The 14,504-nt window shown below is 36.1% G+C and overlaps 1 protein-coding gene and 1 long non-coding RNA gene across 3 annotated transcripts in view; one reads left to right on the top strand and one right to left on the bottom strand.

The window, feature by feature from the left end:
* Window positions 1–9,270, bottom strand: part of LOC108685884 — a 14,923-nt gene extending 5,653 nt beyond the window's left edge. Inside the window, exon 1 of the long non-coding RNA XR_001931682.1 lies at window positions 9,113–9,270. This is a non-coding gene — a long non-coding RNA (uncharacterized LOC108685884). The remainder of the gene's footprint in view (window positions 1–9,112) is intronic.
* Window positions 9,271–13,021: 3,751 nt separating this feature from the next.
* Window positions 13,022–14,504, top strand: part of LOC108685888 (cytosolic carboxypeptidase-like protein 5) — a 10,419-nt gene continuing 8,936 nt past the window's right edge. For both annotated transcript variants that reach the window (XM_018190898.1, XM_018190897.1), the window contains exon 1: window positions 13,022–13,488. In XM_018190898.1, coding sequence (XP_018046387.1) covers window positions 13,374–13,488 — 115 coding nt within the window. In that variant the 5' untranslated portion in view covers window positions 13,022–13,373. The remainder of the gene's footprint in view (window positions 13,489–14,504) is intronic.

Raw genomic sequence — 14,504 nt, 5'->3', positions numbered from 1 at the left:
TATATATATATATATATATACACACACACACACATATCTAATAAAAAATTAAGTATACTCTGTAAGCCCTAAAGCACAAAGTTACACAAAAGTTGCAGCAACACTGCTGCAAATTCTGTGCTATATAGATCGATATTATAGATTATAGATAATTATAGATAATTAGTTTTTATATACTATGTTTTCATCAGTTTTCATTTTGCGTATCAATTTCCACGCCCGGACTTCTAGATGCCCTTTTTTTATTTAATTTTCTTTTAATATTAAAGAGTCTTTACTTTTACCTTATGTTTTTAAATTTATTCTTAAAATGGTAATAAATTTACTCCTAAAATCTTATTTTTAAGATTTTTAAATGAATTTTCATTCCTTTCATACTATTTATTTTTAAACAAATTTTACTTATTCTATTTCTATTTACCTCTGTTGTTATTCTTCTTTAATTTATTCATTATAAAATTATTGGCTCTCTCCTTTTGCATTCAACAGAATATTTATCTTGCAATTGTTGAAAGTTTTCTTCGCGCTGAATTATATTTTTAGATCTAAAGGAATGATCTTATCTCATAGACATTCATAAAATAGTTGTGTTCTGCTAAACGTCCATCAATCCATTGTTATATGTACACCATAAGGACTTCGATTCTTTTCTTCAGTTATTTTTTTAAAACTTCTAAGAATTCAAGTTATTTTGTCTTGATGTCAAATTTAGTTGTAAACGGACGTAATATAATTTAGTCGTGTCGTTAATTACACACGGAATATGCGCATCAACGTAGAAAAGTGGTCATTTCTCAGTTTATGAACATTGAGAGAAAGAATCGAAGTTCTTGGGTGTACAATTTCAGTTTTACACTTCAGATTTGAAGTGTATTTGAAAATATGCGCGCGTTTCCGATTTTGTCTCATTCGCACTCTATTGGCCATACTTTTATTATAAATATTCCACCTAAATTGTTAGGAGCTCTGCATAATAAAAGGAATAGGGAACAGAGAATAAAAATTCAACCTATCAGAAATCGTGTATTGTGGAATACACAGTTTTTGATAGGTTGAAATTCTTAACTCGAATTCTCATACAGACAATAGCGCTTTGATACAGAGCTTTAATTGATAAAAAGCCGATTGTAAGACTAAAATTTACCTCTATCATCCGTTTTTCACCAATTAGTGTTCGATATCGAAGTGCTGTTCGTGAATCTAGGCTTATTCTCTGTTCCTTTTATTGTGAGCTTCAATTTCTGGCTTCTACCCTCACTACTAAAAAGCATGAGAATGCTTGGTCTAGGTATATATGTCATTAAATTGAATGACAAGTAAGCATGGTAAATGGCGATAAATATGTCTGCGATAAATATCTATGCAAAATAGAATGAAAGCGTGCAATATTTCAAGAAACTTTTAATTAAGAAAATATAAAATACGGAGAATGGCATCGGATAAGGTACGGAAACATGTTTATAATTAATTGTTGTTAATAAATATTAATAAACAATAAAAATAAAAAATAATAAAAGTTTCAGAGGGGCTAAATGAGAATATGCTGTTGTAGATGCGAAGAGGTAGGAGAAGTAGATAATCCTCAGATGTTAATGGTTATCTTCATTTTATTTCGAACGTTTCGGCTCTTCAAGATTTCAAGACTTTAAAGTCTTCATCAGCGATTACAAATTCAAAATTCATTCATTGAGAGCAATAAGTCACTTGTAGATTGGCAGAAATGCAGCATTCATTACACTGCATCAAATTTACAATTTAACATTATGAAGCAAGAAAAATATCAAATAATAAAATCAAATGATTCATCTCAATAGGAAAAGAAAAAATAAAGCTCAGAAATAACGATTCAAAATCATATCATTACTTAAAAAAGTTACACTGTATATTAAATTTTTATCATTTTTCTGAATATGATATCGTGTATATGTGTATATACGCATCGGCAGGAATGATGTCTCCTGACGTTCGACGCGCGGCATTATATTATATTTTTTTTATTTATTTTATTATATGTTCTTATATTTAACTATAAATTTAATTTTGCAATCTTGCGACAAAATATTAATTTCATTTGCACACTGCAAATTTAGAAATGCATGTAAAGCTATTACAATGAGTCTCAAAATTACACGTAATATTGTAATTATGCATACAAATTTTTTACAGTATTAAAATTTTTTATGCACAATACAACATTTTGTACATAATAACATTTTGCACATTACAACATTTTGTACATAATAAAAGTATTGTTATGAATATTGGTGAACGAGACACTGGGATATCTCACTCGTACAACAAATGTGTGAGACAGAGAAAGGACATCACGTCCAATTATGCTTTCTCTCTCAATCGTGCGCCTTACGCTAAGGACAATATCGGAGCATCTCCCATTTTTTCCCTTCGCACTCCTCTCTTCCCCCCGTTTCCAATAATACGTATCTTCTTCTTCTTCTTCTTCTTTTTTGTTTATGGCTCCTACCTCCTATTTGATGTGAAGGTCAATATGGCCAGAGCAAAAGACAGAGATATGAACAGAACGTAACGTAAAGCATAAAAAACAGATAAGAGCATAAAGTGGTTTGTGAGCAAAGAAGGCAGATGAAGCGCCTTCAAAGAAATTCACAGCACCGAGAGAGCACAGCTATTTGGAAAAACAACGAGATCACTGAGGATGGAAAGAGGAGAGATAACAAGGACATCCCTGTGCTTGCGTGTCAGCTGCGCAGAAACACGCGCCATAGACAAAAGTAGAATTGCAATTGGATGTTTTGCTAAATTGTATAAGAAACGTCAGAGTCTAGGCGAAGGATTCTGCAAGCCTTGGACAACGAGACCGTTCAGATTGGGATTGATGATTTTCAACAAAGCAAAGTTTACATATTTAGCGTGGCCAGCGTAAACTGGAGTAATTCGCATCTTGCATAGGGTGTCCACAATCGCACGTAGGATCATCAATAAAATTTTTCCTAAAAAAAGACTATGTTTTAAATTATAGTGATTAACTCTAAGACACGTAACTATGACTATGCTCTCTCTGCGAAGCAAAAGTCGGTAATACATGGTTTCTTAGTTTTTTATAGATGAAAGTAATAAGCTCTCTTAGTATTCAATAAATACTCGATCAATTTTATTGTCAAACTTTTCCTTCAGCGAGAAAAAGTAATCAGAGTAGAGGACTTTGAAGTAGCACCCCGAGCCGCTTTGGTTTGTCTCGCATATGCCTTTTCATTACCTGTGACGCCCATATGGGAGGGAACCCAAATGAACTTAATATCTATATTGAGCACAGCCATCTCTACAAGAACCGATGTGATGCGAGAAATAATATAGGTAATACAGGTAAACTATTATTATTAAAGCTACAGAGTATATTAAGAACACTTTGGAAATCTGTGACAATGTATACATATTTTAAGTTGAGATCAATGGTAGAATATTATTATATAAGCATTATAATTAAATTGTTTAGGCCTCCATGGAAAAAACCGATGAATCGATAGGGAGCCTGTATAGGAGAGGGGCTTGGAGTTGTGGTGAGTAAACTGCCGAACCAACGGTTATTATTGATGGTTATTATTGATTTTGAAATCATCGATATAGAATACAGTAGGATCCTCAATAATCCGAGTGAATTATTCATCAAATACATGGGTGGCACGCAGATCGGGAGGTTTCTTTTTGAGAGCCAGTAATGAGGCAGGAGAGGTCCGAACAAATGTAGATGTATGATGAGTGGAGGAGAAAGTATGACGGTAGGCAGGAAGAAAATAGGATTGATCGATACGCGTGCAAGAAATAGCCATCTCCCTGAAGAGAAGAGGAGCAGCGAAGTGCGTTGACAGATAGGAGAAGAAGCTGGCAGTTGAAAGCATCTGCCAGCATCTAAATAAGAATTCGGCTGTAGGATGATCAATGACAGAGTTTTGAAATTTAGCGGCAAGGAATTGGAAACGAAGCTGGAGAGGAGGTTCTTTGACTTCTGCTAAAACAGCGTTAATTAGGGTGGAAGTCCGATAACCCAGACAAGTATGAATCGCATGATTTTGAATAATTTCCAGAAAGTTTGAGAGTGCGACAAGCCAAATACAAGGCTTGTCGAGCTATATTCAATGAAGGCTCTAAGCATAGAACAATAGATCCCAAGAAGCTAGGGATGAGCCCCCCATGTATTCCTAATTGCGGACAAAACTTATAGTGTTTTTGACTTTGATAGCTGTATTCTCAAGGTGAGGACGGCCAGTGAGGCCGGAGTCCAAAGTAATACTGAGGATGCGATGGGTTGGGAAAAGGATGTGGGTCCTAACACAGATACCCGACACTATATGCCATTATGCTCGGGGAGGGGAGGAGCACGGCGTTTGAAGAATACCATCATTTGCGTTTTGGACGGTGAAACGTCAAGCCCTTGGTCTTGTAAATGTTCGGTGATATGATTCAGCGAGCTCTCGATCGATTGGAGAGTAGAGCGTGTGTTGATTTGAGGATGGATCTTCCAGTTTACGAAGATAGATATTAAAAAATGTGGGGCTAAGGACCGACCCTTGGTGAGAATCCTTGTGAGAGGTTTTCAGTATCGTGAGAGCCCATGGATGACAAATTAACTTGTCTAAAGAAATGAGATTCTTGATAAATTTAACAATTTTTAGAGGGAAATTGAAGTTCCAGTAAATCGTTCACTAGGATGTGGGGCAAAATTATCAAATGCAGATTTGATGTCGACAAAAACTGCACAGTTGGCGAATTCAAGGCCTTCATGAATTGCAGTTGTTAAGATAGAGAGGTTATCCTGACATGACCGAAACTTTCTGAAACTAAACTGAAAGTTAGAAAGAATGGGGTAGTTGGAAGATTCTATTATCCAGTAAAGGCGATTAAGGATTAATTTTTCAAGAATTTTAAGAAAGCAGGAGATGGAGGAGATGGGACGCACATCTTTCCATGAAGCTTATTAATAAGGTGTATTAACGAGTGTAGCCATTGAAGGAGGAAGAGGTAGTAGCGGAAGAGATTATTAATAATATACAAGAGACATTGAAGAAGCTCAGACGCGTTTTCAGGATTTTGTAATCTATACGATCCAAATCAGGATTGGAAGATCTAACAGAGGCAAGGACAGCTCGAAATTCACTAAGTTCGAAAGGGGAATTCATGAATAAGGAATTAATCTCAAAGTCAGTCGATAAGTTAGAAAGTGGAGGTGAGCAAGAAGGACAGATTTTGTCAGTGACTTCGAGAATGGTGACCGGATTATCATAGAATTATTGTCGCGATTTTTAGTACTAGGTATTAGGTAATTTACGGTTGCGGAACCGTTTGAGCATATGCCAGACATCCGCTGTCGGGGTCCTGCCATCCAGTGATTGGCAAAACTCAGGCCTGTCGTTAGCTTTTCTAAGACTCTTACGACATTCACGCACCTCGTTCTTATAAGTGTATAAGCTTAAATTCGCGGTTTTTTAGTCAGAAAAACACATTTTTTTTTCCTAGAAAGCAAAAACAAATTTATTCGAAGTACTTGCCCTCGCTAACTATACATTTTTCCCATCTTTCGGGCAATTTGTGTATACCAAAATTCCTCATCTTTCGAGGCAAACCACTCAAGCCATTTTCGGACGTCTTCGTATAATAAGAATCGAAGTGAACTCAGCGAGCGCGTGGCCCATCGACGAAAACAGGTGATAGTCAGAAGGTGCCAGATGAGTAAGCGGGATGGGGTAGCATTTCCCAGTTGAGTATCTCCAAGTAGTTTTGGACCATTGTTGACGTGTGCGATGGTGCGTTGTCGTGGAGGAAAATCAGCTTGTCATGTTTTTTCCGATAATGCGGCCTTTTTTTATGCAGAGCACGATGCAATTTGATCAGTTGTTGGTGGTAGCGGTGAGCATTAACAGTTTCACCAGGTTTTAACAGCTCGTAGTAGATGACACTCTCCTGATCAACGCACAGCATCGTCTTCCGAAGCGATTTGGTCTTGAGGAAGATGTTGATGGTTGGGCGGATAAAGTTCATAATTTTCCAAGGTCGGGACTGATACTCTTTGCAAAACTCCGAACGACGATGAATTGCCCGAGTGCACTCGGAATCCACCAAGAGGCGGGAAGCGGGGAACACTTAGAGGATATGTTACGAGTGTTAGTGTCTGAGGCGTGAGAATGTGAAGGGGATGAAGAGAAAATCAAATACATCCGAGTAAAATTGGTTATATTGAGAAATGGGATCGTTGACAGGGAGACTCATAACGGATTTAACAATGAGAAGAAGCTTTTGAGATTTCAATACATGCCTGGTTTTATTGATTTTTGATAAACCTAAGTTTATTAGAGAAATAAGATGCGTATTTGACATGACAATCGATTTGTATGATGATCGCTGCCACGCGTCTCCTCGAATACAGCACATTCGCATAATGACGCAAAGGAGGCCGAGGCGATCGCTAACTCAATAGAGGGAGTTCTAGTAGGATGAGAATAAAAAGTAGACTAGGATTAAGTATAACGCAAGTATATCAATCGACCGTCTCGCTTATGATGCGACTCTCCCTGTTTGGTCGAGGGATGCTTCACAAGGAGTGATGTGTGGTTAAGAGCATCCATTAAGAGAGTTAAATCTTGGCTTGCCATGAAAGCAATAAGATTGTCGAGACTGGAGAGGTTAAGGAATTCGAGTGATACATGTTAAGTTTACACAATGTTAAGAGTAATAGAGTTTAATCAAAGCTGTATGCCAACAGCTTCGATAGAAGGAATTTACTTGAAAAATCGAGAATGAAATATATAATAGGATTTTTAATTAATAATAAATGGTCATATCGCGAATCGCGAGAGAGATGTCAGCATACAGTCAAAACCCAGCCAAAACCTATATGAAATTCAGGTAGGAGGATACGTTTCACAAAGAATGATTTTAAAAATAGCTTCCGCTATTTTCTCGATATCATTTTTATTGCTTAAGCCACCGCGACCTTCCAGTCCTGTAGAGACGGTGTTGTTAATTGAGGCTGTGATCGTCATTATGGTACAGCTGATAGGAAAATCCCGAAGAATCTCTTACGGAGGGTATATATACGCTTGAATTTGTGTGTCTCTTAACGATGAGGTAATTATACCCGAAAAGTGGTTAATGAGAGAAGTTAACGCGCTAATAAAAGTCTCATCTGACTGTGGATCAATTGAGCGAGGTTGGAAGAAAAAAATTGAGGGGAGAAATGAATTTAGGTGGGGGTCGGCGACGGGGGGGAGTGTGAGGTAGGGATGGATTGTAAGGATAGGGAGTAGGGGGAATAATAGGGAGAAATAAGGGGGATCTGGGACAGGGAATCAGGAGGTGTGAAAGGGCCATGGAGAGCCCTCAATCAGTCGAGATGGGAAGATCTACATTAGGAGCAAAGAGGAAAGAGTACCTGGTATATAAGCTTAAATCCGCTGTTTGCTCATAGGTAGCATTAGTGTACAAAGCCCTGGGCACACAACACACTTTTTTTTGTTTGACATCTGTCAACATTAACCAGTGCACATCAGCAATTTCATATAACAACATACATTTTTCTTTCGTAATCATGTCTAGTTTTTTGCTAAAAAAAAAAGCATATACGGGAAGCTTTGCTTTTCTGTTTCAATTTGAAGAAAATCGGCTGCCGATTTCGCATCGAATGCTTGTGGAGGCCTATGGCAACAATGCTTTATCGGAAACAACGTGCATAGATTGGTTTCGCAGGTTCAATGACAATTTTGACTTGAGTAACAAGAAACGTGAAAATCGGCCCAGGAAAGTTGAGGATTGTCAATTGTAGACTCTTTTGGACGAGGACGATACCCAATCGCAAAAAATGCTTGCCGAGCAATTGGGTGTTTCTCAAGCAGCCATTTCCATGCGGCTACATGCCATGAGGAAGGTTCAAAAGATCGGAAAATGGGTGCTGCACGATAGGCAGATGGAGCGACACTAAAACACGTGCCAAATCTGCTTGCCAGATAAAAAAGAAAGTCGTTCCTGCATCGGATTGTGACAGGCGATGAAAAGTGGATCTATTTTCAGAATCCTAAACGCAAGAAATTTTGGGTTGATCCCGTCCAATCAATATCTTCCTCAAGACCAAATCGCTTCGGACGGAAGACGATGCTGTGCTTTTGGTGGGATCAGGAGGATGTCATCTACTATGAGCTGTTAAAACTGATGAAACTGTTAACGCTCACCGCCACCAATAACTGATCAAATTGCACCGTACTCTGTATGAAAAAAGGCCGCATTATCGGAAAAGACATGACAAGTTGATTTTCCTCCACGACAATGCACCATCGCACACGTCAACAATGGTCCAAAACTATTTGGAGACACTCAACTGAGAGGTGCTACCCCATCCCATTTACTCATCAGAGGTACCTTCTGACTATCATCTGTTTTTGTCGATGGACCACGCGCTCGCTGAGCGGCACTTCGATTCTTACGAAGACGTCCGAAAATGGCTTGATGAGTGGTTTGTCTCGAAGGAATTTTTTTGGCGTGGTATACACAAATTGTCCGAAAAGTGGGAAAAATGTATAGTTAGCGAGGGCAAGTACTTTGAATAAATTTGTTTTTGCTTCCTAAGAAAAAAAAAAAGTGTTTTTCTGACTAAAAAACAGCGAATTTAAGCTTATACGCCTGGTATACTGTATTCATAAGCGTTCTGAAAGTGTTTCAAACCCTAATGGTGTTCTGTAAGCGTTTTTATAAAATTTGAAAACGTATAAACGCTTAAAAAATCATCATCGAACGTTGTCAATGTTTTATAAAATTCCGTATTTTCGCCAGAGAGAGACATTGGTTTTATCAGAGGTGATAATCTCCATTATTCAATCTCCATTGTTTCTAAATGAGGACTTGACTTGAGTTAAGAGGAATTATCCGTTAATAAAGCAAAGCGATTAGTAGATGGATCAGCAAAAGAGCATGGGGTATGAGGGCATTTATCAACAAGCACCCATGATATATAATTTTTAATGCAAAGGGATTCCAGAGAATGCGATCAGGAGATAGCTATGCCTTTACGAATATTCGAGGCGGGCCGTATTTATGTTCGAATTAACATAAGGGGGCGAGCGGGGCTGAGGAGAAGATTTGTTCTTCTTACCTTTGTTCTTGCGAGAAATCATACTAGAGTCAAGGACGAAATAACGTTGCTCACAACTCAGTAGGCTCATTAGTGCCTGCATGTTTTTCACTGACATCACTAGAGATAATGTCCGCTATATTAGGGTCTGTCGTTTTCAAGAACGCTGCCAGATCAGAAGCGATACTGAAGCACGACACAGAGGATTCCCCATACTCCCAGGATCGAGGGGACAATGGGATGGTTTTCATCTGTACGCATACAAGCTCCGATGAACAGAAGCGAAAGCCACTAAAATATAAGAATATAAGAATAAAGCGACAAGAAAAGCATAATTGTCTTTAAAATCACAGAGAATACGCGAAGTACGATATCATGTAACACGCGATACGCAGCATAAAAGCGCAGTCTCGGCAGAATGGGAAGGACATCCGCACACAGATTATATAAGACACAGCACAAGAGCTCGTACTAGAATGCAGTAACACATATATATGCGCTTTGGTACGAGTGCATAGCGCCGCGCGCTGAACGCCACCATTCCTACCGGTGCGTATACACTTAAGAACTTCGATTTTTTCCCTCGAAACAAACTGAAAAATGACCACTTTTTTACATTAATATGCTCATATTATAATTCGTGCACGATTAACTAAATCTTACATTCATTTACAACTAAATTTGACGTAAGGACGAAATAACCTAAATTTTTGGAAGTTTTAAAAAAATAACTGAGGGAAAGAATCGAAGTCCTTGGGTGTACAACATGATGTATCATTTCAAATTGAACGTTAAAATATGACAGGAGTCTAAAAACAAGCATTAGAAATAAATATAACTAAGAGCATCAACTAACATAACAAAATTCGAATTTTGTTAAAACGTGTCCAATAAATGTGTCAAATACGAGTGATGATTTCCAATTAAAAATGTACAAAATTTTATATTACAAGAATGGACCCGCTAGAAAGTTGGATGGAAACGAACTTTTTAGCGTCAACCATAGATAAAATTACATAAAGTGAACAAATGAAACGAGTATTAAGCGTTTTAGCATCGCATGAAATGGTACCTTTAAAGCCGGAAATGAATAGTTTATATGGAGTTGAGTCTCTATAACAGAATCTGGACATTGCATTCGCACGCATGCCCGTCTGCCATTAACAGTCAAAACCAAAAATATATCACCGCATTTGCCGCGCAATTCAAATAACTGCTTGCTCTTATACGCGACAATAAAGTTGAATTCAAACTATTTAAATAATCTAAGATAAAAGAGAGTAAAATAAAATTGTACAAGTGAGCAAAATATGTCTGACAGCGTGTCAATATATATGATATTTTGTAATGATATATCTATATAACGTGTATGCTAATTTATACTGCTGTTGCGAGATTCTCTAAATATTTTATCGAGTTGTCACTATCGTTAAATACTAACAGCCAATGAAAGCCACGCTTTTTTGCAGAATTATCCTGCCATTGGCTGTCGCTAGTTAACAATAGCGTCAATCGACTGTTAATAGCGGAACCAACCAGCAATCCTTTCAGTATTGTCTAGATGCTGTTATAGAGATTCTAATGTGGCTTTTAGGACTCGTGGTGTCTTTTTCTATTTTGATGAGAGTGCGATAGAATGAAATAGGATGGGTCCTAAAGCCATGGTGGAAAGATTACATGAAGTTTGTTTGTGTTACATGCTCCAACATGTTCTAACATGTTTCTGCCATAATTCCTCACTCTAATAAATGCATTGGAATGAGTAGGAGCTATGATAGAAGCACATTGGATCATGTTAGAGCATGCGACGCGACAACCTTAATTGGAGCATGTTGCAGTGTGCGACATGAACAAATCTATGTATTCAGTTGTGTTCAATTTGCAAGCGTCTCTCTCTCTCTTTCTCTCTCTCTCTCTCTCTCTCTCTCTCTCTCTCTCTCTCTCTCTCTCTCTCTCTCTCTCAAACTTATGCCACACGATACTTGTTTTCTGCTGATTCCTAGCTGGATTAGAATCTTACTGCAACAGCATATATGGTAGCAAGCTAATATGATAGCAAGATTCTAATTCAATTACTCCAACTAACAATTCAAAAGGAAAACAAGCATGTGCTGCAAGTTTTAAGTCTGTTTTAAGTTGTTGTTTTGTTGGATTGTTAGCTGAATTAGAATCTTGCTATCGTATTGGCTGCGATACTGACATTGACGCATTCTGTATTCCGCAGTCCTATTCCGGACCATGTGATTTCATCCTCAGGGTCGGTTGTTCCACCTGTTGGTAAATTTTACCTATTGGGTAAGTAGCAAGCATTATCCAATTATATGCGTGATTTATCAAATTTATCTCACAGGTAAAATTTATCAAAAAGTGAAACAATTGGCCTTTAAATATAATGTCTTAAGATGTTAATGCAGTTCTCGGATTGACTTACGACATCTTAGTTCGTCATATCGTCGATCTACAAGAGGTGTTGTAAGACTGGAATCAGACTACGCATTGAAGAATGAGATTGAAGATTGAAAGATTGAAGTTTGATCAATTAGAACAAAAGAAGCCAAATTTCTTTCTGCTCGTTGAAACTTCTTGAATTAATTCTTGAATTTGAAATTTCAATCTTTAATCATCAATCTCAATCTTCAATGCATAGTCTGATTCCGATCTAAAACCTGTTGTCATTTTGTTTCATTCGTCTCGACATTATGCAATTCCATCATATCATTCAGCATCAAATTATTTTAATCTCTCAAAATGTGACAGTTTATTACAAGAACAATGACACATTCGCTAATCTGCAACATTAAATGCGGAATAGCGCTGATTAGTTGCTTCAATGACGCATTCCGCATAATCCTATTCCGGACCGTGTGATTTCACCCTAAGACGATTTTAAAATAAAAACGGACTATGAATACTGCTCCATATTCGCGTTTCACAGTTGGTAGTCACATGAGAGATGACGTGGTTGATCTTATTAAGCTGGTTCTATGTTAGGGAATCGATTCTATATCTTGAAATGAGATCAAAATTATAAAAGTGAGCGAAGTTACTAAAATACTGATTATTTAATTAGTCAACATCTAGTAAATTTGAAGATACAATCAATCCCTAGTTGCAAGCCGATCGCAAATTTGTTGCGACAGCCAATTTGAAGTATTGATTTCAAAATGCAAGCTTCAGATTAGCTAATGTAGAACCGGCTTTACTCCGTGGATGACATGTCATTGCGGTGAAAATTTTTCTTTGAATTTTTCATGTAATTTTTCAGAACTTTTAAATAATTTTATGTTTTAGAAAATTTCTGTTTTTTTTTTTAATTGAATTTACTTTAGAAAAGTCTAACATTTTTTTCTAGAATTCTTTTTATATATGTAAATTCTGAAATTAATAAGATATTTTTAAAATTTCTAATAAAATTAAAAAATTTGTTTAATTTAGAGTATTTTTTAATTTTTGTAACATTTTGTTTAGATATATTAGATATATTATATTATGCACATAGATGTATTTAAAAAATAAAAATATCTTAAATTTTAAGATTTTTTTTCATTTTATTTAAAAATTTTATTTATTTAAAAACTTCTTAAAAAAATATCTCACATTTTATCAAATTTTACAAGATTATTTCATCAGAAATTACAGCATTAGAAATCTTATTTCAGAATTCACATTTATCAAAAATTCTAGAAGAAAGAAATTCTAAAGAAAAGATGCAAACTTTTCTAAATTGGTGTGTGTGTGTGTGTGTGTGTGTGTGTGTGTGTGTGTTGTGTCGCGCGCGCGCGCGCGCGTGCAAAGTGTTTCAATTATCATATAAAAATTCTGAATAAAATGTTCATCTGCTAGTACGGTAAACTGTAGCTGCATTAAAAACTTTATTCATTCGTTCGTGACAGGATGATCGAAAATCTTTTAAAGTAGAGAAAATTATATTTTCGACATTTCTTGAGCCTAAGGATGAACCGATCTTGTTATTTATACATATCACAGCTTGAGAATTGTAGCCTCTTGCGCATGACACCCCAGTATGTGTATGGCCGACAGCATAAATAGAGATCATATGATTATTTGAGAAAACTATCCGATCAGATTTCATCGATTCACTCAGCAAGAACGAAGAAGATGCTGTCGCTAAACGAGCGCAATCATATCTGAGAAAAGTCGAACAACAATTATATCGCGCTTTGCTTTCCACAAGCGGATGTACAACAATATCACATGAACCAGCAATTTGTTGTCATCTGTGTCTCGTCTTTCGACAATAGACGTAACTCTCTGATGCGTCATGGCGAGCACGGCCGAAAACATTACTTGTGGTGGCTTTGTGTTTCTTAACAACTTTGACTCAGCAAATCTAGCCAAAGTGGAACTAGTGAGGATTCCGGAAAATTTCGAAAAAGGTAACAGTTATCTCCTGATACAGGAACGCTTTTTATGAATCTACAACGAATAGGCGAAATAATATGTATCAACATTTTAAAAATATGTTACTTATTTGTTTTATTAATAAGAAGTTGGCTCATGTTTGTCTTTAATACAGATTCTATTTTTATTGGAATAGGCTCGTGCTTGAATAGTGTAGCAACTGCAAACTACAGTGCAATACTATCCTATTCTTCTAACAGAATATCTTTTGATTGTTTAAAAAATATTGCAGGAGAAAATTTATGTAACTTAGAAATTTGAAAATTAATCAATATTCTAGTTCTGAAACTTTTAATATCAATTTGATGTCATTGCATTATCGTTACGCAACTTTTTTTTATCATATATATCTATATATATCTATATATACTGACTGTTAAATATTGCAGAATGAGAATAAGGAAGAAAGATGTTGCTGTTTTGTGTGAGAACAGATGATAATTTTGAAAAATAAAATGGGAAGAAAATTTTGTCTAATATCATTTATATAATATATATGCAATTGAAAGGTGCAATTGAAACTCTACTAAGAGAATTAGGGAAACTGGATATTCAGCTACTATCTGGTTTTCTTGCAATATATGCGATTGAAATTTTGTATTGAAATGACTTACATCATGGTCTGAATATTCAGAAAACTTTTATTACTGATATTTGACTAAATATTGGATATTTGTCAGATATCGGATATTATATTTAAAAAGAATATGTCAGTGATAATAAAAGTAATAGAAGTTTTCAGGGTTTTCATGATGTCACCATGATGTCATTTCAATATAAAATTTCAGTCACATATATGCAGGGTGCTTCAGAACAAACTATCCGCCAAATATTTTATGTGTAAACTAAACTAAGTCGAAAAGTCCTTTAATATTTTGCAAAAGTTAACAAGATATATCAAGTATTGATTAAAAAATGATTGAAAATCAATATTCGGCGAATTTTAATTAATATCTTGTTAACTATTACGAAAATTACATAATAGAGGACT

This window comes from Atta colombica, unplaced genomic scaffold (genome assembly GCF_001594045.1).
Source record: "Atta colombica isolate Treedump-2 unplaced genomic scaffold, Acol1.0 scaffold161, whole genome shotgun sequence".
NCBI classification, from domain to species: Eukaryota; Metazoa; Arthropoda; class Insecta; order Hymenoptera; family Formicidae; genus Atta; species Atta colombica.
Note: the sequence above shows the minus strand (reverse complement) of the source record. Positions and strands in the feature narration are given on the sequence as shown.